The sequence below is a fragment of the Melospiza georgiana genome, chromosome 3 (assembly GCF_028018845.1).
Source record: "Melospiza georgiana isolate bMelGeo1 chromosome 3, bMelGeo1.pri, whole genome shotgun sequence".
In the NCBI taxonomy this organism is placed as follows: Eukaryota; Metazoa; Chordata; class Aves; order Passeriformes; family Passerellidae; genus Melospiza; species Melospiza georgiana.
The window spans coordinates 58,432,691-58,454,990 of NC_080432.1; the positions used below are offsets into that span (position 1 = coordinate 58,432,691).

The 22,300-nt window shown below is 35.2% G+C and overlaps 1 protein-coding gene across 4 annotated transcripts in view; it reads left to right on the plus strand.

Moving 5' to 3' along the window:
• Positions 1–22,300, plus strand: part of RYR2 (ryanodine receptor 2) — a 379,393-nt gene that overhangs the window by 341,067 nt on the left and 16,026 nt on the right. For all 4 annotated transcript variants that reach the window (XM_058020341.1, XM_058020342.1, XM_058020343.1 and 1 more), the window contains 13 exons: positions 2,460–2,540; positions 3,514–3,602; positions 5,019–5,147; positions 5,803–5,907; positions 9,499–9,580; positions 10,473–11,776; positions 12,158–12,222; positions 14,051–14,198; positions 15,701–15,787; positions 16,622–16,840; positions 18,932–19,062; positions 19,647–19,689; positions 21,594–21,727. In XM_058020341.1, coding sequence (XP_057876324.1) covers positions 2,460–2,540; positions 3,514–3,602; positions 5,019–5,147; positions 5,803–5,907; positions 9,499–9,580; positions 10,473–11,776; positions 12,158–12,222; positions 14,051–14,198; positions 15,701–15,787; positions 16,622–16,840; positions 18,932–19,062; positions 19,647–19,689; positions 21,594–21,727 — 2,617 coding nt within the window. The remainder of the gene's footprint in view (positions 1–2,459; positions 2,541–3,513; positions 3,603–5,018; positions 5,148–5,802; positions 5,908–9,498; positions 9,581–10,472; positions 11,777–12,157; positions 12,223–14,050; positions 14,199–15,700; positions 15,788–16,621; positions 16,841–18,931; positions 19,063–19,646; positions 19,690–21,593; positions 21,728–22,300) is intronic.

Consider the following 22,300-nt stretch of genomic DNA (forward strand, 5'->3'; position numbering starts at 1 on the left):
AAATGCAGGATCTGTATGACATTTTACCTTGAGGCTTGTTTTGCTTCATATTCTGGAATATCTTACTTGCTGAGAGAGCAAGAAATATAGTGGTCAAAAGTATTAAGCTGTAACTTATTCTGTAGTCTTATTCCTACAAATGGCTTTGATTCAGTGGTGCCTTAATACACGAGAAATAGATGATTGGGCCTTTCATGGCCTTGATTTTTCCAAGCAAGTTTCCCGATGAGTTATTTTATAAAGTCATTGCCATCTCAGCAGTCAAGCTACAAGCATTATGTATGTGATAGAGGCTTCACCAAATATTTGGCTTTCTGAAATTCTTACTTTTTGCACCTAGTTCAACAAAGCATCTGACCCCACATGTAACTTTAGGTGTGACAGGAGTTCAGTTAAATTGAAAAGAAGAAAGTAACTAACCCAGAGAAATCTTCTCTACTGTGGCATTTGACCAGCAGCATATCAAACTCTCTTGCAGAACTGAACCTGCATGTAACATTGAATAATATTCTTCTAGGAGCCCAGCCCCCTCCTGCTTTTTGCCTTCTTGGGCCTATATTGCATGTATATGTTCATCAGCACTGACAGAAATAGTGATTTATTTTCCATTGTTTAATGAGCTGAAAGAGTTTTCAGTCTCCTGTGACTGAAAAACTCTGTGTCTGGTAGTTATATTTTCAGGGGAGAAAAATGTCATGGAATGTCCTTCAAAGTATTTGGCTCATTCTTAGAGAAACAATTGGGTATTTTTCGTGACTGCCTGAGTTCATATTTGGAGTTAGGAGGAAAAGCATCTTATCTTTCCCTATGGTACAAGAAATTATGTTGACATATGCCTTAGGGATATATACCCTAAATACCACAATTTGTCATGAGAGCAACAGAAGAGTGTGAAATTTTGTACTATAAAATAGTCACATCAGTTTTCAAAATACTTTTGATTTCTATTCCTAGTGTACTGAAGATTCTTACTTTAAAATTCACAGTCTGTAGACTAATAAATCCATTAACTTGAAATTATAATTGCTCATGACTTTATGTAAAGTTAAACTTCTGATCATGTCTATTTTTACTCCAAATTGCACTAAATGCTGTTTACATTTCAGCTAGCACGAAGAAAATTAACTTGATCATAGCCAAATCTAGCCCAAACAGTGATGATCTAATTATAATAACATAGTAATCTGTAAATGTGGATATTGTAATTAGAATGATCTACCAGTAGAACAGCATGGAAGTAATTGTTAATTTAACTAAGGTATCTTTTTTTTTTTTTTTTTTTTTTTTTTTAAATTTGAATGCCTTTACTCCCTTTTCTGGTCTCCTATTCACACGCTAAAGGTCCTCTCTTTGTAGAGCCTAAATTACATCCCCTCAAAGAAAAAATCTTTCAAACTGTTTTGCAGTTTGCTTACATTTTTATGTCCCTCCTTTTTTTTCTTGTTTACAAATAGTGTTTGTTATATATTAAAATTATGTGTATTGTTAAATAGTAGAAGTTTTTGTGACTTCCACCTTTGCATACATAGTCAAAATACTTCCCCAATGTTCTATATGAGAATTTTCTGACTTTTGATAGATGGCCCTTGTTGCTTTAACACTTATAGTATTGTCCTTGTGTGTCATTTTATAAGCTGTTCTATGTTTTCCTCAGTTGTGATTGTTCTCCTGGGTGAATGGTTATTTCTCGTCTTCACATGTCCCTGTACAAATTTAACTGTATGTATTGATATACTTGAAATAATGATGGGTTAATTGAGGGCTTTTTAGTATACTGTTTCCTGTGGGGGAGAAAAATGGGCTTGAAGCTTTATTCATTTGGATATTAGTTGTTTAGCAAGAAATTAACTGAAAGGCCTAAGTCAGTAAAGCATTTTGGCACTTGGTCTTAAGTCATTATATATATATTGTTTTATTTTGTCAAAGGAGATACTTCTACTTTGTGTCAGCAGCAGACTGATAATGAATCCTCAAATATTTCAGTCCAAATGGTTCTTGAGAATGCATATAGCTGTAAATTTCATGGGTTGTTTTAGAATATTTTAAAATCAAATAGTTTATTTGAGGACTTATTTTCATAACTGATTAATTCTCATTCTGTATTTTAAGTACCTTCTTTCATGATGAATGGGAACGAAATTGATCCAACCCTAACCTTTGTATGTGACACAGCCTCCATGCCCAGTGAAGTCAAACAAGAATGTAAATCAGGGATTATTTGTAAAATGTTGCCAAGCTCATGCTGCCATATTTATAAATCAAAAGTTAAGTTTTGTAATTGATTTTTTTATAACCAAATAACTATCTGCCAAGCATAAGTCATAGATGCTTCAGATAGATTGGTGGTTATAAATTTTCTCTCTCCTTCCTCTTAATACTAATTATGGAGATTTTCTTCAGGGCTGTGAGGTGTTACTTGGCAGACTGTGATAACCTGCTTCCATCTGGCCTTTCTACAGGAGAAAAGGTGATGCAGGATGATGAGTTCACCTGTGACCTCTTCCGCTTCCTCCAGTTGCTTTGTGAAGGACACAATTCAGGTTTGTGGGCAGGCAAGATCAAGGTGACAGTAACTGATGATAAAAGCTCTTAATTGATGGAAGTTTGGCAATTTTGTATTCATAAAATATTATGAAAGATGGAATCACTGCTAGACCATACATGAAGGGAAAATCTTTAAGTGGAATTAAGTTGCCAGATTTTTTTAACAGCTTTAATTTTATAGATAATTGTTTCCAAAACAATGAGTTTTGGATCTTGACCTACTAGGAAAGTTAAATTTACATAGGAAAATGTATGTGGTTTGTAACTTCTAGACATGGAAAATTCAGAGGAAAGTGTAAGAGGAAGTTGTATTGATTGTCCTTTGGCATGTGTCTGCTTTCGAGTGCACACTGTTTCCCACTAATGTCAGTTTGAATTGTATGTGAAGTTACAAGGCACACAATACCTTTCTTGAAGAAATGACATATCTTTTAAATATAAAAGAACACATTAAAAATGCATAATTATTTTTTATCATTAAGTAAATTCCCATGTATTCTCTCTGTCATTCTTCAGGAATGAAAAGAGAAAAAAAGGGATATTTGTCCGTTTTAGGCATTAGACATATTTCTGACTTAGTTATCAGGATTTGTATAATTATTTGATTTAATTTTACTTAACAAAATATATCCTAAGTATAATTGCATTGATATTGATGTAGTTCTAGTCATAAATGGACTAAAGTAAGGCCAAGTTACAGGTGAAATATATAGACAAGGTTCTGGCTTTAGAAGTTCTCTGGTATGTGATCTCTGCAATAAGATGTGAAAACTCTTACAATGATTTATTGACAAAAACAGACAAACAACCCAACTAAAAAAAAATAAACAAAAAAAACAAAGAAAGAGAAGAAAATCCAATCCATGTCTCTAAGCTAAACTTTTCTAGACCATCGTAAACCAGAATTAATTTTCAGAAGTGTTTCAAAACTTAAATAAATTTAAATTAAACTTCTATTTGAATTTTTAGATTTTCAGAATTACCTGAGAACTCAAACTGGTAACAACACAACTGTTAATATTATCATTTCTACTGTGGATTACTTATTGAGAGTTCAGGTAAGTAATTTCTATATGAGTACATAGATGAAAATATTACTTACTTCTATACAGGTTTTATTAGAGGAGCACATTTATTTGTCATCATGCTTATTCTGGTCCCTGTAGCCCAAGCTGATGAGAAAGGCTGAAATTCTCTAGTGATTGTATTTCTTTAAGAATTGCTACTTTATTCAGGGAGAGTGAAAGGCAGCATACATGTGAAAGACTGGTTCCAGGCTTTATCCGCAGGAATGCGATGGAGGCTGTTAACCAAGGAGAGCAGCAGAAGATGGGGCCATGCTCAGTGGGTCCCTGAGCACAGGTGTTGACTGAAATTACCCTGTGAATGAGAAGTTTTTTGTATTGCTCAAATTCAGTTTCAGCCAGCTGCCTTTTCATCCATATTCTGATTTAGGCTGAGCACTGGCCGCTCTGTAAATGAGTGCCCATGTGCTGGAGTGGAGTGAAGCATAAGAATAGCACATTTTCTAAGAAGGAGAAAAAAAGGCAAAAGGAAAAAAAAAAACTGCAGAAGGCAGTGTGTTAAAAACCCTTTCAGTAATCTATTTTTAACTATGTTTCAAATCCTTTTAAAATGAGAACATTTAGTTGTCACAAGATTGTAGAAATTAATGAAAAAAATCTGCTTTGTATCCAGATTGCAGCATGTGAATGTGAAAACATTTTGTTATAACTGTTCAAAATTTTTACCTATATTTGTTTTCCTTCAGAAAATTACTGCACACAATAATATATTATGGCTTGGGGTTTTTTACAGTGTTTATCTAGTTAAGTTCCCTTTAGCCATTAATTTATTTGCTCTGAGAATTCCAGACATTGAAAATTCTTTTTCTTTATTTTTGTTTACAGTGCTGCTGTTATCAACATTGCTTTCTATCTTTTTGCACTCTGTAGAAGTTGTGAATGATTTTCATTCCATTGCTTACTTTGTTGAAAATTTAATAAGCTTGCCTTTGGGGAAGATGGAGAGAGGAATCATGCACACAAAGCAACATTTGCTCCCACTATTGACTAGGTGTCAAGCAGGCAGTATAAAGAGACATTGTTTAATGAACAGCATGCAGCATGGCAGTACTACTGAGCACTCCCTTTCAGAATGCAGGTTGTTGTATTTCTAGGATCAGACACCAAGTCATCTAATTTTAATTTGTTTTATTTTGAGGTTTGCTGTGGGGTATTTAAGTTATTTCTTTCCCTGTATTTGTTTTCCTATTGATTCCCTTGAGATGAAACTACAATCCTTGAAGTAGTACTTGGGAGTCGCTGGGTGGTTTGTTTAAAGCCTTTATAAACTAAATAAATTCTAGAACTAGAACTGTCTAACACTGTTTTTTCTTATATTGATGAATATCCAGTTGGAGCCAGTTTGGCCACAGAATCTCTTTATGCCTCTCACAACTGTTTTTTCTTTAGGAGTCCATCAGTGATTTCTATTGGTATTATTCTGGGAAGGATGTTATTGATGAACAAGGACAAAGAAATTTTTCCAAAGCCATCCAGGTCGCAAAACAAGTTTTCAATACTCTCACAGAGTATATCCAGGTAAATTAATTTCCTCAGAATGTTATGAACTTGAAAGGAAATTCCTCATACATTTAGCATGAAGATATAAAGTAGCTAGGTATGACATAGAAATATAATATAGATGCATTTATTCTTCAACATTATTTTAGTGCATTTGTTTATATATGAAGGTAAAGAATGAAATATTTGTCTATAACTGTCACTACTCTTTAGAATTTTCTTTAAGTATTTTTTAGTGCTGTGCTCTACAATATGCTGGGGGGAAAATCAGGAAAATGATTCTCTAATCCCTTATGTGAATTTTGCTTTAACCTTCTCTAAGGTTTTTCCTAATTTACAGAACTACATAAAGAAGAAACAGCTTGAGGATTTGTATCCCTTAAGCACTTATTGTTTGAAGTTGCAAACAGATACACACTTTGGGGGTCTGAATTAGTATACTGAGACTTGGCTAAAACAGGCCAAGTTATTAGGAGTAATTATTAGGTTATTTTCTTACAGTCAGTGGTGTTATTAAATACATAATTCTAGATATGTTTAATATTTGATAGAAGTTTCTAAAGGACAACCCTAAACTATGCACTTATGTGTATTTCTTCCTCTTTTTGTTGAATTTCTTGCAAACAAACTTTGGTTTTCTTTTTTCTTTTTTTTTGTGTTGCCTGAACAATAGGGGCCATGTACTGGTAATCAGCAAAGTCTGGCACACAGCAGGCTGTGGGATGCTGTAGTTGGTTTCCTTCATGTGTTTGCCCACATGCAGATGAAGCTCTCTCAGGTATCTTTTTAGTTTACTTCTTCCTTCATAAGTCACTAGCATTTTTGTAAAAGAGAAACAAACATTAATAAAAACAGTTGGTAGAAAAAAATAAAAGCCAGAGATGATAGAATACAATAAAATTGAGGGAGAAAATTTTAAAACTAGAACGCGTGTGAATAGCAGACCTGTAATGGGATCACCGGCCACAGGTACAAAGCAGATTAGATCAAACTGCAAACGAAGTATATCACTGATATTCAAAAAGAACTCTCAGTTCCGGTCTTCTATACCAAAATTCTCTCACAGTGTTTTCTGCAGTTTCCTTTTATGCAGGACCCATCATGTTCATTGATAGCTCCTGCGCTGAACCCTGATTCATCATTATTAAACCCTAGTTCAACACATGTCTGTAAACCTTTTTCATATAAACCTTTTTCACTCTCAGTAGAGAGTAGTCAGACCTTATAATGAGTGAATTTCTTTTGGATGTGAGTACTCATTTCATAAGCTGTAGAAAGAGTGAAGGGGACTGGAAGAGACACTTATTTAGAGTGTGAAAATGAGGTGCAAGGAGTCCTATCCTTAAGCAGTGCAATTTTCAACTTCTTAAATTTTAAAAGAATTACTCATTTTAATTGAATGTGCTGATTCTGATTTTTTGCATAATTTAATATGTTTAGAGAAAAATATCATCAGCTTGTACAAGTGTTATTTAGAAATACAGCTCTGAAGTCTCTGAGGTTTTACATTTCATTATTTGTCTCCAGAGGTGTCCATGTAAGTATTCTTTGCATAAATTGAAGTAGTCTTGATCGAATTATTTTTCTCCCTGCCCTTGGAACTTAATGGAGGAAAGTCGGCTGCTTGCTGACACTTGTGGACTTTGAGCTACCGGTACACTTCTCATTCTTTATGGCTACATAGAAACCTTCTTCCCACAAATGGCATCACAGTCAAACATGATTTTCAAGATAAATGCATTGAATTTCTCCTGAAGTGCATTTAAAAGTGCCTGTAGATACTGTTTTGGTTTTGAAACATCTTTGTTATTTAAAGAATTTTAAAATAGTCAGTGTTTGGGTAGGCCATGGTGAAGGCTATTGTGCTTCTTCCTCTTCCACTAAAGCAAACTGGAAAGAGGTATTTAAGTAGTTACTGACAATAAGGCAGACACGTGGTAGCTATGTGTTGCTTATGAAATAAGATGTGGCTATTGGCAAGATTTGCTTTTACAGTAATGACAAATTTATAGTCTCAGCTGTGCCCAGAATGGCTTCACAGCATCTTTGATTACAGAATCTAGAAAATAACGATACTCATCCTGCCTTTTCAAAGATAGCCCAGCAGCTGTGCACAACAGGTGTGTGCACTTACTCCTGGTGTTCTCTGGGATGACAGAAACACTCCCAAGTGTATAATTCCAAATGCATCACTATAAATAATGATGGTTTCTTTCTCTTGCTTGGAGTTCAAGCTTTTGGCTTTTGGAAGCTCTTTATAGGGTCTAGCAGGAAATACGAGAATAGTTATGGGCTCTTTTGTTCATTTATATTTATTACAAGAATATTTCAATGTGTTTTTCAGATTATGTTGAAATACCAGTTTTCAAAAGTGTTGAGTGTGGCTAAGTGGAGTTAGAAGGAGTTGCTGTATGGCTTTGGTCTGTAAGAGGGACGTGCCTAGGCTGAATACTTGGGGTTTTTTTCAATCATGAATTTCCAGAGCACTTTTGGAGAATATTTGAAGCAAGATTTTAACAGGAGCAAAATTAAATCACTCTTTTGTTTGGGTTTTGCAGTTTGGTTTTTTTTTTTCCTTTTTCTTTTTTTTTTTTTTTTTTTTTTTTTGCATTTGAATTCTCTATCTTGTACCAGGAAGGAACAATGTGATAATAGTAATACTTCTTAAGAATCTAAGGTAGAAAAAGAAAGTACAGTTTTCAATCCAAATGAACAAAGATAATCTGAGTTGTAAATAACTTTTGTAGTTAAAAGTTTTGTAATGAAAACTTGCAGGGCAAATCAATTAAAAATCTTGTTATTTCCAAATTATGCAGTTTGCAATCCAAGATCCAAATTGTCATTGTTGATGGTGGAGTGGGTGCTTTAGACAATGTTTATTATAAAGTCTTTTTATTTGAGTCTGAAGAACAGAAAGAAAACCTTTTTTGTATTTTAAACTCCTTCACAGAAAGGGGTTTAAATGAAAGTAAACCCTTCCTTAGCTTCATATTTTTTAGCAGTTTAAATTTAAGGAATTACAGAGGTGTGATTAAATCAATGTCCTATGAGTTTTAATGATGATAAATTTATAAAAGATGAGTTAGTTATTAAGAAAATTGAACAGACAGATCTTAACCAGAATTACTTACTACACAGTATAAAAACTAAAACCACTGGTCAAATATAACACTAATTGTCAAAGCACATCATATGAAAGCAATTCTGCTAATGCAATTATATGCAAGCTAGTAGAAAAATATTACATAGAGTTGAATGAATCTTATCATACTCCATTTTGTGGTGTACTTCTTCCTCTTTCTCTCAATCCTTGTAAAGTAACTGTGGAGAGGTGTCCCAAATCCAAGGGAGAAATGCCATATACATCAAGTTTGTGGAAGAATCTAACTATGAAAGTGTCATGGAATTTTTATAGCAGAAAGAAGGCTGGCAGTCATAGGCCTCTAGGTCAGTTCAGCAGCTTATCTTTCAAGTCTGACTTCAAAGGGACAGGTGTGTGTTTAAAGATGGTAAGCCAGACCAGCCTTTTAGCATATTGAACACTAAGAAGCAGCACTATGGTAGCTTACCACAGATGGCTTACACTGCTTTATCTCCTGACTGGGTTCCAGGCCAAGCAGATAAGCTTTATCAGGACAAAGCATCCTGCCACAGCCGTAAAGTACTTGAGGTTGTTGTACCACTCACTGAAGTCAAGCATTGCTCAAGTATTTGTTATCAATGGCATGATAGAACAGTGTATCACTGAGGAAGAAATTAAGTAGTTGAATAATTCTATCCAGACAGACTCCAGGCAAGTGATATAGTAAACTCGTTAAACCCAATGAGATAAGAAGTGGCTAAAAATCAATTTAATGCATGTCTAAGGATATACTAATGGAATTTTATCAATAAATATTTTAACATTTTATTTCAACTTTCCTTTTTCCCTCCAAAAAGTTCAGTGACCTATAATGAAATTGCTCATTTTGAATCATGTTATACTTTGAGCTCTATGTGCTACTCGTGTTGCTGTTTGTACAATTTTCCATGGCTGTAAACTTGATGACGCCAAAAGTGACAACATTTTAGCTGACAGAAAACATTACAGAAGCATCACCTGTGACCTTGACATACCCAGTTATTGCTTTAAATCTTTTATCATGTTCAGTTTTGTCTTTATTAGATTACTCTTTCTAAACAGATGATGGTGTAAATATACTGTGAGGAGTTAAGAAATTAAGTATATTTTCACTGTATTACCATTTTTGACACTTCTAGCTTCTTAATTTCTAAGTCTGCTTTTTACAGTGTGAAATATGCATGCACATAAATAAATGTCAAAGAAAGCAATATATCATTTATATTTATATACTGTTTTGTTGTTTAGGATTCCAGTCAAATTGAACTATTGAAGGAATTAATGGATCTTCAGAAAGATATGGTTGTCATGTTGCTGTCTATGCTGGAAGGTAGAAAAATGTGAAATCTCTTTTGTAGTTGTTCTAGCAAAGTTTTTACCTTCGTAATTTTCTTCATTTGAGAAATAGCGCTCTATATTTCTTTGCTTTTTTAATTTTCATGTCTCAATTGTGAGAAGACCTCTCAGGTCTGAAAGTAAATGGGAGATTTAAGTAGGGTTGTTGACATAGGTTATGTTAATTCTGAATGCCAGAACTTTATAAAATCTGGAGCTAACAGAAGTTTGGGGTTTTTTCTGTGAACTTGACTTATCTTTTGGGTTAGATGGTTAAATGGCTTTTACATTTAAGTTGAAATCCGGAATTCTGGGGATGAAAGTGTTGGTCAGTCATTTTATTAAAAAGCTTAATATATTGCATTTATTTTGGTAGTAATCATATCCATAAAGAACAGGCCTTATTCATCTAGTGACTATGTTCAAGGTCCTGAAATTTTGATTGCCCAGGCTTTAGGCTCATAGAAGGTTACTAAAAAGCAAAGTAAATTCTTAGTACTGTAGGCTGTGCTCTATATGGAGCCTACTGAGCTGCTCATCTAAATATTAGTGAACTAGTGACATTAGATCTGTCTGTGCTGCACTATAGGGAAATTTATTATATGCTACCCCACTTTTAGCACTGCATTAAATGTACAATCTCTCTCTACAGGAGTTGTTAATTCTTCCTTTCTGTAATTGCAAATACTTAATCACATTTTTTCCAAGTCTTAGGGTAGAGTTGATAGTAAAAGACTCCAGATTTCATAGCTAGCTTCCTCATGTAAGTGTGTTATCCAATAATTTATCATTCTTTCTCTTTGATTGCTTCACTAATCATTATAATACACTTTTCTTTGCCAAAATATTTGCTGATATTATCTCTAATATGCTGTCATTATCTCTAGGTAATGTTGTGAATGGAACTATTGGAAAGCAGATGGTCGATATGCTTGTGGAATCATCAAACAATGTGGAGATGATTCTGAAATTTTTTGATATGTTCCTAAAATTGAAAGATTTGACTTCTTCTGATGCATTCAAAGAATATGACCCTGATGGTAAAGGGATCATTTCGAAGAGGGATTTTCACAGGGCAATGGAAAGCCATAAGCACTACACTCAGTCTGAAACGGAGTTTCTGCTGTCATGTGCTGAAACAGATGAGAATGAGACTTTAGACTACGAGGAGTTTGTGAAACGATTCCACGAGCCTGCAAAAGACATTGGTTTCAATGTGGCTGTTCTCCTGACCAATCTGTCAGAGCACATGCCCCATGATACGCGCTTGCAGACTTTCCTGGAGCTCTCAGAGAGTGTGCTGAATTACTTTCAGCCTTTCCTCGGACGTATAGAAATCATGGGCAGTGCAAAGCGCATTGAACGAGTTTATTTTGAAATAAGTGAGTCAAGTCGGACTCAGTGGGAAAAACCTCAGGTAAAAGAGTCAAAGAGACAGTTTATATTTGATGTTGTAAATGAAGGTGGAGAGAAAGAAAAGATGGAGCTTTTTGTTAACTTCTGTGAGGATACAATCTTTGAAATGCAACTGGCTGCCCAGATCTCTGAGTCAGATCTGAATGAAAGGTCAGCTAATAAAGAGGAGAATGACAAAGATAATCCTGAGGAAGAAGATCCTAGAATGGGTTTCTTCTCTCTTGTGACCATGAAGTCAGCTTTAGTAGCTCTCAAGTATAATTTAATGACTGTTATGAAAATGCTCAGCATGAAGAGTCTAAAGAAACAAATGAAAAAAGTGAAGAAAATGACCATGAAGGACATGGTCATGGCTTTGTTTTCTTCCTACTGGAGCATTTTGGTGGGCTTACTACATTTTGCTTGTAGTGTTGTCCGGGGCTTTTTTCGCATCATATGCAGTTTGCTGCTTGGAGGAAGCCTGGTAGAAGGAGCCAAGAAAATCAAGGTGGCTGAACTGTTGGCTAATATGCCAGATCCCACTCAGGATGAAGTGCGTGGGGAAGAAGAAGAAGGGGAGAGGAAGCCAACGGAAGCTGCATTGCCTGCAGAAGACTTGACAGATCTGCAGACTCTAACAGAAGAGAGTGATCTACTCTCAGATATATTTGGTTTGGATTTGAAACGAGAAGGTGGACAGTATAAATTGATCCCTCACAATCCAAATGCTGGTTTGAGTGATTTACTGAGCACTCCCTCCTTAGCCCCAATGCCCGAGGTACAGGAAAAAATCCAGGTAATTGCATCTTCTATTTCTGATATCTATTTCTCTCATATATTAAGCATAGTCTTGAAATAAAACTTGCATCGTTGTTTTTCTGGGTTTTCTGACTTTTTTTTTAAAGAATCATGTATAATTATTGATGTTTACTCTTTCTGATGTCACAAACTTGAATTTCCACAGCTTTCTCTAAGGACATAATATTTTCGACTGCTTTTAATTCAGCGCTAAATTGCCTCTCTTCGTTAATGTAACTCAATCATATTTTTTCAAGTTTTCCATTGTTTAACAAAAAAAGCCCAAAACCCCCCTAATATTCTGCATTTTGGGTATTCTTTTAACTAACTCTGTACTGTATAATATTTACACACAGTTTTATATCCTGGTTTTCTGTAGGAGAAGGTGAAAGAAGATGAAAAGGAAGAGAAAGAAGAAACAAAATCAGAACCTGAAAAAGCTGAGTATGTATTACTTTAACTTCTGATCCTACAAAAAAAACCCCAGTATTTTGTTTTACTGAAAAAAACCTCAGGTTTTTTTGTACTCCTTTGCCTTTAATTTTCTGTCAATTCTCATTCCAATTAGGCTGGAGTGTTTTTTTAAACAATTCTCCTCATATGTGCACATTTGCAAGGAAATGCCCTATAAGCACCACACTGATTCTGTCATTTCCCTTCCCAGAAGCATCCTTTGTAATGTCCATTTAATTTTTATTTAATTTATTTTAGTATGTGCTTGGTGGATTTTTTTTCCCTTTGCAAATCTTAAAACTGGAAAAAAAATTTTGAAAACTTTCTAAGAGCATCTGAGTTCCAGAGACCTGCTGTCCATCAGTGATAGAGACTGAATCTGCTTTATTCTCTCCCATTTGCTATGACATGTTCTGAGTTATTTGCATTTTGCAAAACCTTAACATTCCAGTACAATTTTAATGAATTACAAAGTACTCTCACATATTTATGAAGATATTTGATCAATATTAATTTAAACCGTTTTAGGACATCTTAAAATCTAATGTTAATGCCATTAGCTCAGAATAAAACAGTGGAAAGCAAATAGAGTGCTTGGTTTTAACCAGTAGAAACTGTGAATCTCCATCCCTGTATTTTATGGTTCCTGATACATGTACATTTCTATGTACAGTTTCTGTAGCTGATTTATCACTATCAAAATTCTAAGAATCCCTTAGTCTCAAACTCTCATGCTCTTCTGGCATGACAAGCACTTGTCCATGACAAAAATTCTTCTTAACAAGTGCAGAAAATTTCTAACTTGGCCACTATAACTTTGTGAGGTAGAGTCTTCCTGACTTTTGAAGGCCATTCACTGTTGATTGCTCTGCTTGACTGTGTGAGTTGCAGTAATATTTGTATTCTCTGCCAAGAGTACAGTGCCTGGCACTATTAGCTGCCCTGAAGCTACTCCTGACGTGACAAACTTTCAAGTGAAAGTTTATCAAATGTCTTCTAGGAAGAGGAGCCTGCTTTGGACATCAGTCATTCCGTTTGTAGATAGGAACAGAGAAATAAATAATGTAATTTAGAAGTTGCCTCTCACTCTGGTTTGGCTTCACATAGACTTCTGTGATCTTTTCATCTATCATGCTGACAGTTCAAATTAACTTCTAAGACAATTCACAGTTCTTTAGATCAAATGTTTGGAGAAGGCAGCCTGTGAACTCTGACTTTCTCTAATGAGACAGCATGGTGATACTCACACACCAGATGCTGACAAAATCTTACTTCATCTCCTGGAGTGGGTACTTATGACTCCATCAGGTGGGCAGAAATGCAGAATTTAAAACTTGAGGTTTGACTTGTAAGTGCAAGAAGAACCAAAAATTTCTGCAGCCTTTGTGGGAAATGGATTGTTTAGGTGCATGAGGTTGGAGGGGAGCTCTTAAACATGTAGACACTCATGCAGACATAGAGCTGCCAGCTTGTAGACATTTTGTCACTGCAAGAATCAGTTGCACAATTATGAAGAGCCTGTGATGGCAAGGCGAGCAGATTTTTGATTACCTGCCTCTACCAACTAGCATTCCCATTTCAGGATGCCAAACCAGTAAGTTCATCTGTGGCCTTAACCAGACTGTCACCTTTGCCAGCACTTTGGACTGAAGAGGGATATTTGTCATGTGCATGAACTGCATGAGTCATGGCAACTTGAGCCTCATTAAAAGATGGAATTTCAATGTGTTTTTCACAAAAAAGCCTATTTCAGTGTGTGATTTTAATCTAACAATTTTATTAATTTGACATATTATTTTGCCTTCATTTTTATCCTAAGAGGAGAAGATGGAGAAAAAGAAGAGAAAACCAAAGAAGATAAGGGGAAACAGAAATTAAGACAACTGCATACACACAGATATGGAGAACCAGAAGTTCAGGAATCAGTTTTCTGGAAGAATATCATAGCATATCAGCAGAAGCTTCTTGTAAGTTGTTCTCTAACTTATGTGTTTAGCTGTTGGAAGAGACATGTACCACAATATTCTAACAATATCAAGACAAATAGCATCTGCTGGACCACATTCTTCTATCCACCATTGTCCATAAAAAGGACAATGAAGCAAAGGTTTGATGGCAATATTAGAGAAAAGAAACACACAAATAACTTAGTATACAAGATATTAATGCTTAGGAAGACAATTATTGTCTCAAGCCTAGACATTCAGAGATGCCTGTGTATCATGGAAAACATCCATGCATTTTTATGGTAGTAAAGTTCCTGAATTTTTACAGCAGCCAGTAAGACAGTAAGATGTCTCCTTCCCTGAGAGACACCTTTGGGAAATTACAAGCTCTCCTTTAAAAAGAACCAACTAAGATACAGTGCTTTAACCTGAAGTGAATAAGAAAAGATGTTGCAGATTTTTTTTTGGTGAAATATCAAGTCAGTATTTGTCAAACTTTTCAAAACCTGTAGAAAATAAGACTTTATGAAAATGTAAAACTGCATCTCAGAGTCTCTCAGTAAAATATCAGATAATATGTGCTCCATAATTGCTTGAAATGCATTTATATTCTCTGAGGCCAGAGTGAAATACAAAGCAAAAAGAAATACACTTTTGCTATGCATACAGTATATAATTGTGTAGGGATGGTCTACTACTAGCATGAGAATATAGCAAAACTGCAGTCAAAATCTTATTAAGAAATTAAGTGTTTTAATTTGGCCTTTGAACTGAGGTACATTTTTAGGCTGGTCCCATTACAATCGTGTGAATTTAGCTAAATTTTTTTCTAATTGTTTCATTTTATAATTCACTAATAGTCATCTATGATTAGGGCTGAAAAATGGCAGAATTCCTGTAGGAGTGTTAAAATATTCAAAATGTGTGCTGTAAAGGTTTGTGTGTTGTCGGGAAGGGAAAAGATACTTTTCTGCAGTCCTTTGGATAGCATCAAAATGTCAGAAAATCTTTCAATTCATGGTACTCAGGTCACATATGAATTATTGCTGGCCTGGTAAAAATGCAGTTGATTTAGGAGTAGAAGATGTTTAAGATAAACTTATATGCAGAGTTTTTTATTTTTTGGTAAAAGTGGCAATTTGCTTTATGTATGAATATTGAACTGCAGGGAAGATAGAGACTTCTGTATTATTACATTGCTCTTACTTTGTCATGTCTCTGTGTTGTTTCAAAGTGTATTGAGAGGAGAATGAAAAATAAGTAAGAGGCAATTAGAAATCCTTCATCTTTTATAAATGGAGTGAAATGAAAGTTTCTTTATTCATTATTGCATGTGTCAAGTAGGAGAGAACTTGTACATCCCTCAAAATGTTTGTTAGGTTTTTTTTTTAATATTTATAATTTTATTTAAAAGTTCCATAAGGGAAAAAAAAACCCACAAGAAACCCCTCTCAGCAGCAATTTACTAATGATGGCTGAATCTTTATTAGGCAAAGTGTATTTATGTTCTGTCCTCTTTTCAGAATTATTTTGCACGAAACTTTTACAACATGAGGATGTTGGCGTTATTTGTTGCTTTTGCCATCAACTTCATCCTTCTTTTCTATAAGGTAAATTTCTAAAAATACTACTATTTAAGTTGCACACTGGAAAACATCTGGATTTTGTAGTCAATATGTTTTGTAGTCAATATGTTATGGTACAACTGCCTAGCCTAACAGGTTAAATACCTGCTTCATCCTACCACTTCAGAAATCTAACATGGTGACAGCTGTAATGTTTGTGTGAAGTAAAAATAGATTTCCAGTACACAGATAGCTGTTGATAGAGCATTGTGCTAGGACAAAGGCAGGAGGCTGAGAGTCAAACCCTTGCCTCAGATGCTCCATTTCCCAGTACAGTGAAGCTGCCAAGCTGAGCCTTCACAGGTAACTTTAATCCATGTCAGTTGAGATGTTTTCTTGTGCCATTGCACTCACCTGAAAGGGTTTTTACAGCCGGGAGTCACATGATCTTAAGCTGCCTAGAATATCACTGAATTTGTCAAGATTTTTGTAACATTAATGCAACTCTGGAGTCTTTGGACTTGAATAATTTTCTGACAGAGAGCTGTGATGATAAAGACTACTGTCAAGCATTTCTTCTAAGAGGGCTGTGCCCTTTCTTGAATTTGAAGTGATAAAATTCGTCATGGACCAGATTTGGTAACATGGACAGACAGTGGGAAAAAAAGGAAAGAAAAAACACATTTTCACAGAATGGTGTAACCAGATGAAAAGGTCTTGCTGAAGTATTCTTTTTGGACATTTTTATGCAAAAGCAAAAGTTCTTTAAAATTTCTTTACAATTATTTTGTCTTTGGTATCATTTTTTCAGCTTAACAACTTAACTTGTAGTAATGTAAAGCTCCTGTCAAAAGAATATTGCAATATTGTTTTAAACAGGTCTCCACATCTGCTGTGACAGAAGAAAAGGAGCTTCCTGTGGTATCTGATGGTGAAAGTACCAAGTTGAACATCCTGGAAAGTGATGATGAGAGGGTCATTGCAGTGCATTATGTCCTGGAAGAAAGCAGTGGCTACATGGAGCCCACACTGAGGATTTTGGCCATCCTACACACAGTCATCTCATTCTTCTGCATCATAGGGTATTATTGTTTGAAAGTAAGAAAAAAAATTAACTCTTTTTTTCTAGGTCTAAACTTTCTAATCTGTCTAGCAGTCTAACTTAAAGTCAACCTGCTTAAGCAGGTTGGGGCACTCTGAAAAAAATCTGGGTTGTTCGTGTAATGTACACAGAAAGTGTGTGTTAGGTGATGTGTCTGTTCAGGGGGCTGTAGGCCAGAGTCTGATTTGCAGTCAGTCACAGTTGCAGCAGTAACCTGCTTCAGAAGCTGCTTGTGACTGCCAAGACAAGGTGTGAATGCCCATGACACAGATGGCAGTTTTAGATGCTGCATTACTAGTCTGTCAATTAGGTCGTTTGAAAAGAATGCAGCATTTTGGACTTCTGCTGCTGCATATTGTGATTCTGAAAAATGCCTGCTGTTCCTGCACACACACTCTGCTGGTAGTGTTTTGGCAGGAGCCTAAGCATCTTTTAAAGGACTATCTTGGAGAAGATCTCTGTTAGGGATCTGAAAACTAAAGATGCCACTTCGTCTGGCAAAATGCTGATTGTGGTTTAAGAAAACCAAATTTCATAAATCTCTGGAGCTGGGACAAGTATATCTGGCATGTACTTCCCCATTTTTGCACACTTCCAGGGAAAAAGCTGTAAGTCAAAGTGCAAGATAGTGCTAAATTAAATGGACCCTTGATATGACCCAGCTGCTCATTTGTCCTTATATCTCTGTTAAGGTCTTGTGTGGTCCTTAATATTTTTCTTTTCCTATTTCAATGCCTAGTAATTTGTTCTATGCTAAAGGACAAAGTTTGCATTTGTAGCTCAAGGAAAACTACTTTTAGTGTTGATTTTCAGCTCTACTTTAAGGACCCCTACTGGTCAGTAGATACTACACCACTTTTTGGTTGCATTAGATGCCAGGCAGCATGAAAGCTTAGGTTTCTGTTTTTTGAGATGTTTCCTTCTCCCACCTCATAATTTTTTGTTTGTTTCTACTATGACATTTTATGCTACTTTTTTTGATAACATCTTTTCTCTGACTAGAAGGGAAAAATATTGTTATCAGTATTTATCTTAATTAATTGATTTATTTCCAATTCTGAAACCAAAATATGGTCCAAATATGTTTTCAGTCTCAATTTTGGAGATCTTTAAGTCCAAAATTTTCTGAACTGCAGGCCTGTGTGTGTTAGGTTTGCCTCTAAATATTGCTTAGCATGAATCCATTACATTTTTCTCATTTAGCTGTCTGAAAATAGTGTTGGAACTCTTTTTTATTGTATCTAATGTAATCACCATATTGCTAGAGTAGTCTTGATTTTCCTTATTACTATTTCAGTGTATTCATGTCCATGAGTATACTGAAATAGTAATAATCTTGACTACGCAGTGAAGGTGGATAATGCAAGGTAGGTGAATTTTTGGGATCTGTGAAATAGCTCCGGGAAAGAGTAGGATAAAGTAAAAAGTTTACTTTTTTTGGTTACCACATTTCTTAAGAAAATTCACTCAATTTGGACCGCTATTTACATCTGCCTTCTTGAAATGTACTTTTGAAGTCATCCAGCTGATGAAAGAGGGCTGTAGATAAAGCCTGGCTAGGTGTCTCAGCTGCTGACAATTCTTTTTCGTTGCTTACAGTCTTTGGTCTCTATACAAAACACTTTGTTTCCCACTGTGAAACCTCAAAAATTCTTTAACGAATAAAATGAGCCTCTAACATCTCTGGGTATCAAAATGAAATCAAAAAATACCATCTCAAAATAATATTTGGAACTAGAATTTTGAAGGATTAAAAAAGATATTTTAGGTCTCTTTCACTTGACTACCTCTAATCCTTTCATGGCACTGAAAAACTGTTTTATTTGAAGGATCCCTCTTCAGGTATTTTGACCATCTTTTATGACAGTTTAGCACACTGCAGTTTAATGAATCTGAATTACCTGACCCTAGTGTATCAGTATATTTTCTGTGTTCTAGGGAATTGTTAAGTCTTTTAATTTTTTCAAGTACTGTTTTTGCTTTGTTCAGTTTTGATACTTGTTTCTTCATAACAACCAGCTTTTCTTAAAGTTTGCAGACATATCAGTGCATTTTATATAATTCCTGTAATTTTCTTTCAACTGCAGGTTCCACTGGTTATTTTTAAGAGAGAAAAGGAAGTGGCAAGGAAATTGGAATTTGATGGGCTATATATAACTGAGCAACCATCAGAGGATGATATTAAGGGACAGTGGGATAGACTTGTAATCAACACACAGTGAGTTTTTACTTACTCTGTCTCATTATAGCCCTGTAAGTAATTGCTTTTCTGTTTCCCCAATTACATACTTATCATCCATCTTGTCTAAAATAAACAATTATTAGAGATATATTTCTAGCAAGGATATGCAAAATTTTCAGGCACCTGCAAGGCTAATGTTTACTGTCATTTTTACTCTTACTATTTAATCTTATGCATTCCCAAATTTTTGCCTTAAAATTATTTCTCTTCAGAAAAGAAAAAAAGGAAGAGGGATGGGTTTGTTTTGGCAAGGAGAGTGATGATGGTTGTGCATTGCTGTAAGTTCAAAAGTGAGCTGTGCTTTGCATCACATATTTAAAGCTCTGTTTCTCTGCCAGGTGGGGCTGTGTGTGGGATGTAGCTGCTCTAGAATCCTGTGTGCAGGCATTGGCTCTGCTGTGCTTCTCACATTTACATGGTAGGCTGAACACCATTTGGCAACTTTCATTCCAGAGGGTTCACAAGTGACTGACTGGTGGCAGCCACCACACAGAGACTCATAGAAACAGAATTGGTATATATTTATCTAAAATGTAATCTTGTTTATCTCTGTTTTTCAGGTCTTTTCCAAATAACTACTGGGACAAGTTTGTGAAAAGAAAGGTAAGGCTTCTTTTTAAAGAGATTTATGAGGTTAAAATAAAATTCTAGTGCATATTTCTGTTCATGTTGCGAGGAATGTGGACTACACTTTGAAATATAACTTTGATTCAGTGTAGATTTTGATATTTACTATTTTGAAACACACAGAATTCCTTACCACATTCTTACAACTATTTATTTTATATATTTCTAACTTTTTCTACTTACAGATTTTGTGTAAAACAGGAATTCAGATACATTCATGAAATTACGTGAAGCATTTTGTATGTGCTTGTATGTATAATAGAAATTATGTAAAATATCTTGTCTGTATTTATGTATTCACCTCCATACACAGAGAATGGTGTTGTCCCTCACCCAATAGCAGGTTAAAAATTAATTAATAGGAAGACAGGACAAATTGAGATATTTAGGCACAGGGCATAATCAGGCACCTCTAACTCCCTGGTAGGGAAGTTAGTTGGCCTTTTTTGTCCCTTACCTCTCTATTTTCCCAAGGATATTTTTCCCCAAGTCACTTAAATCCATCCCTTTCTCCATCTTTACGTTCTCCCTGTAACATCCAATAAAATCCCATTTATGGGATGCATAGTGTATGCATCCCTTGGCAGTAATCCTCTTAGTCTGACCAGTGATCTGGAGAGTTTTACCAGTGACTCATTTTGATGGGGTTCAGATTTGGGTCTGAGGCTCTCCTGGGGCTGCCCTGGGAGGGACCAGGCAGAGCATCCATTCACTGTGAATCCATATTTTGGGTTCCTGCCTGCCCCTGTGCCACTGTAGTCCTCTAGGCTCCAGCATTCTTAGAAATGCTATTTTGAATGTTTTCTCAGCTTGCTCTTAAGAAATAAATCTAATGCTTGTACAATAGCTTACAGCAAAAAGAATCTTTTAGTGTGTTTGGTCACAGTTGTAAAAGAGGGTGTGCATGTTATTGGATGAGATTTACCCCTACTTCACAATTTAATGCCAATCTTGTATCATAATTTTGGAAACATGTTTTTTAATACTTTTAGCTCTTCTGCTTTGTAAGTCTTGGGTCAACCTGACCAAAAAAAATCCTTCGAATTGTGCACTCATTTTAGTATTGAATTTTTTTAATCTTTTAGGTTATTATGTAGAGATTTCTACATCTGTCTAAGCAAAGGGGAAGCATTAGCTCTCACAGAGTTCTTGAGAAAGAAAATACAATTCTGCATTGGTTTTGTCACTGTAGATGGTCAAGGAAGGCTCAAATCAAGAGGAAAGGAGTATGGTTTAAGTTGTGTGGAAGACTTTAGCTTTGACTGAGGAACTGCACTGTGTGATTTAACTGTCTTCAAATATACTATTTGCAATGAATGTCTTCTTTTATATATATTTGTATTTTAAACCCTAGTCTACAAAATAATACATATAATGAAGCAGTGTTTCCAGGCATGCTACAAAAAAAGCTTCTCTAAAAATCTGAAAAAATACCAAGAAATATTTAAAGCCTTTCCTATTAGAAAGGTGGCAAAATACGTGTTCACCTACAGGAGTCACTGAGTTATGATCTTTTTATTAAAAAAATTGTATTTGACTATTCTTTTTGAAATGAGAAGACAGATAATATTTAGGAAGGAGATGTGTGTTCAGTCAGAATGAAAGCAAGTAAATATTTATTTCCAGGAAAATTACTTATGAAACACATTAAATTTTGTTAGAAAGAGATAGGGTCTAGTTTGAATTCAATGAAAATTGTTTTTTGCCACAACTCTGTGTTCAATCTGTGTTCAAGATCTTTTGATCACAATGTCATTCATAATCATGATGCACTGTTTTCAGGCTCATTATATGTTAAACCTCTTGTCTTCAGATCCAGGCCAAATAACTACTGATCTACCCCACTAATGAATATTTTTGAATATTCCTTCTAACTTTAGGTAATGGATAAATATGGTGAGTTCTATGGCCGTGACAGGATCAGCGAATTACTAGGAATGGACAAAGCTGCTCTTGATTTCAGTGATGCTCGAGAAAAGAAGAAACCAAAGAAGGATAGCTCCTTTTCTGCTGTGTAAGCATTTGCCTACACTTTGTTTGTGATTGGGGTTTTTTGTTTGTTTCGTTTTATTTTTAATTTTGTTAGGATTTTTTGTAAGTTAAAATCAAGCATTCAAGGTTTGTCATTCAGACAGAACATCTGTTGCTCACGTATATTTGCATAAGAAAACAATTCTTATATTGTGTGATACAGTAAATTTATTTAATTATAGACAATGTTTATGCAGGATTTCTCTGGTTTTTTATGTATGAAGATTTAGTTTAGTTTAGTGCACAGCAGCACATCACATTCCCACTCTAGGGATAGTGTCATCACAGCTGGGCTGGAATCTCCTCTTCAAGTTCTCAGCTCAGCTCTGCTGGAAGGAATGGGCGAAAATGGCCCTGTGTGTTCTGATTATAAGGAGAGGATCAAATAAATTTACGTGCTAGTTACCAATAAAATCTGGGAATTGGATGATTAATCTTCACATCCTTTTATAACTTGTTTTCCCTAAACTATGCATTTATATATCATTTGGGAGACGGAAATGAAGAGAAGCAGAAGCTGCTAGACATTCAGAGTAGTAAACTCTTCTTTGTCGAA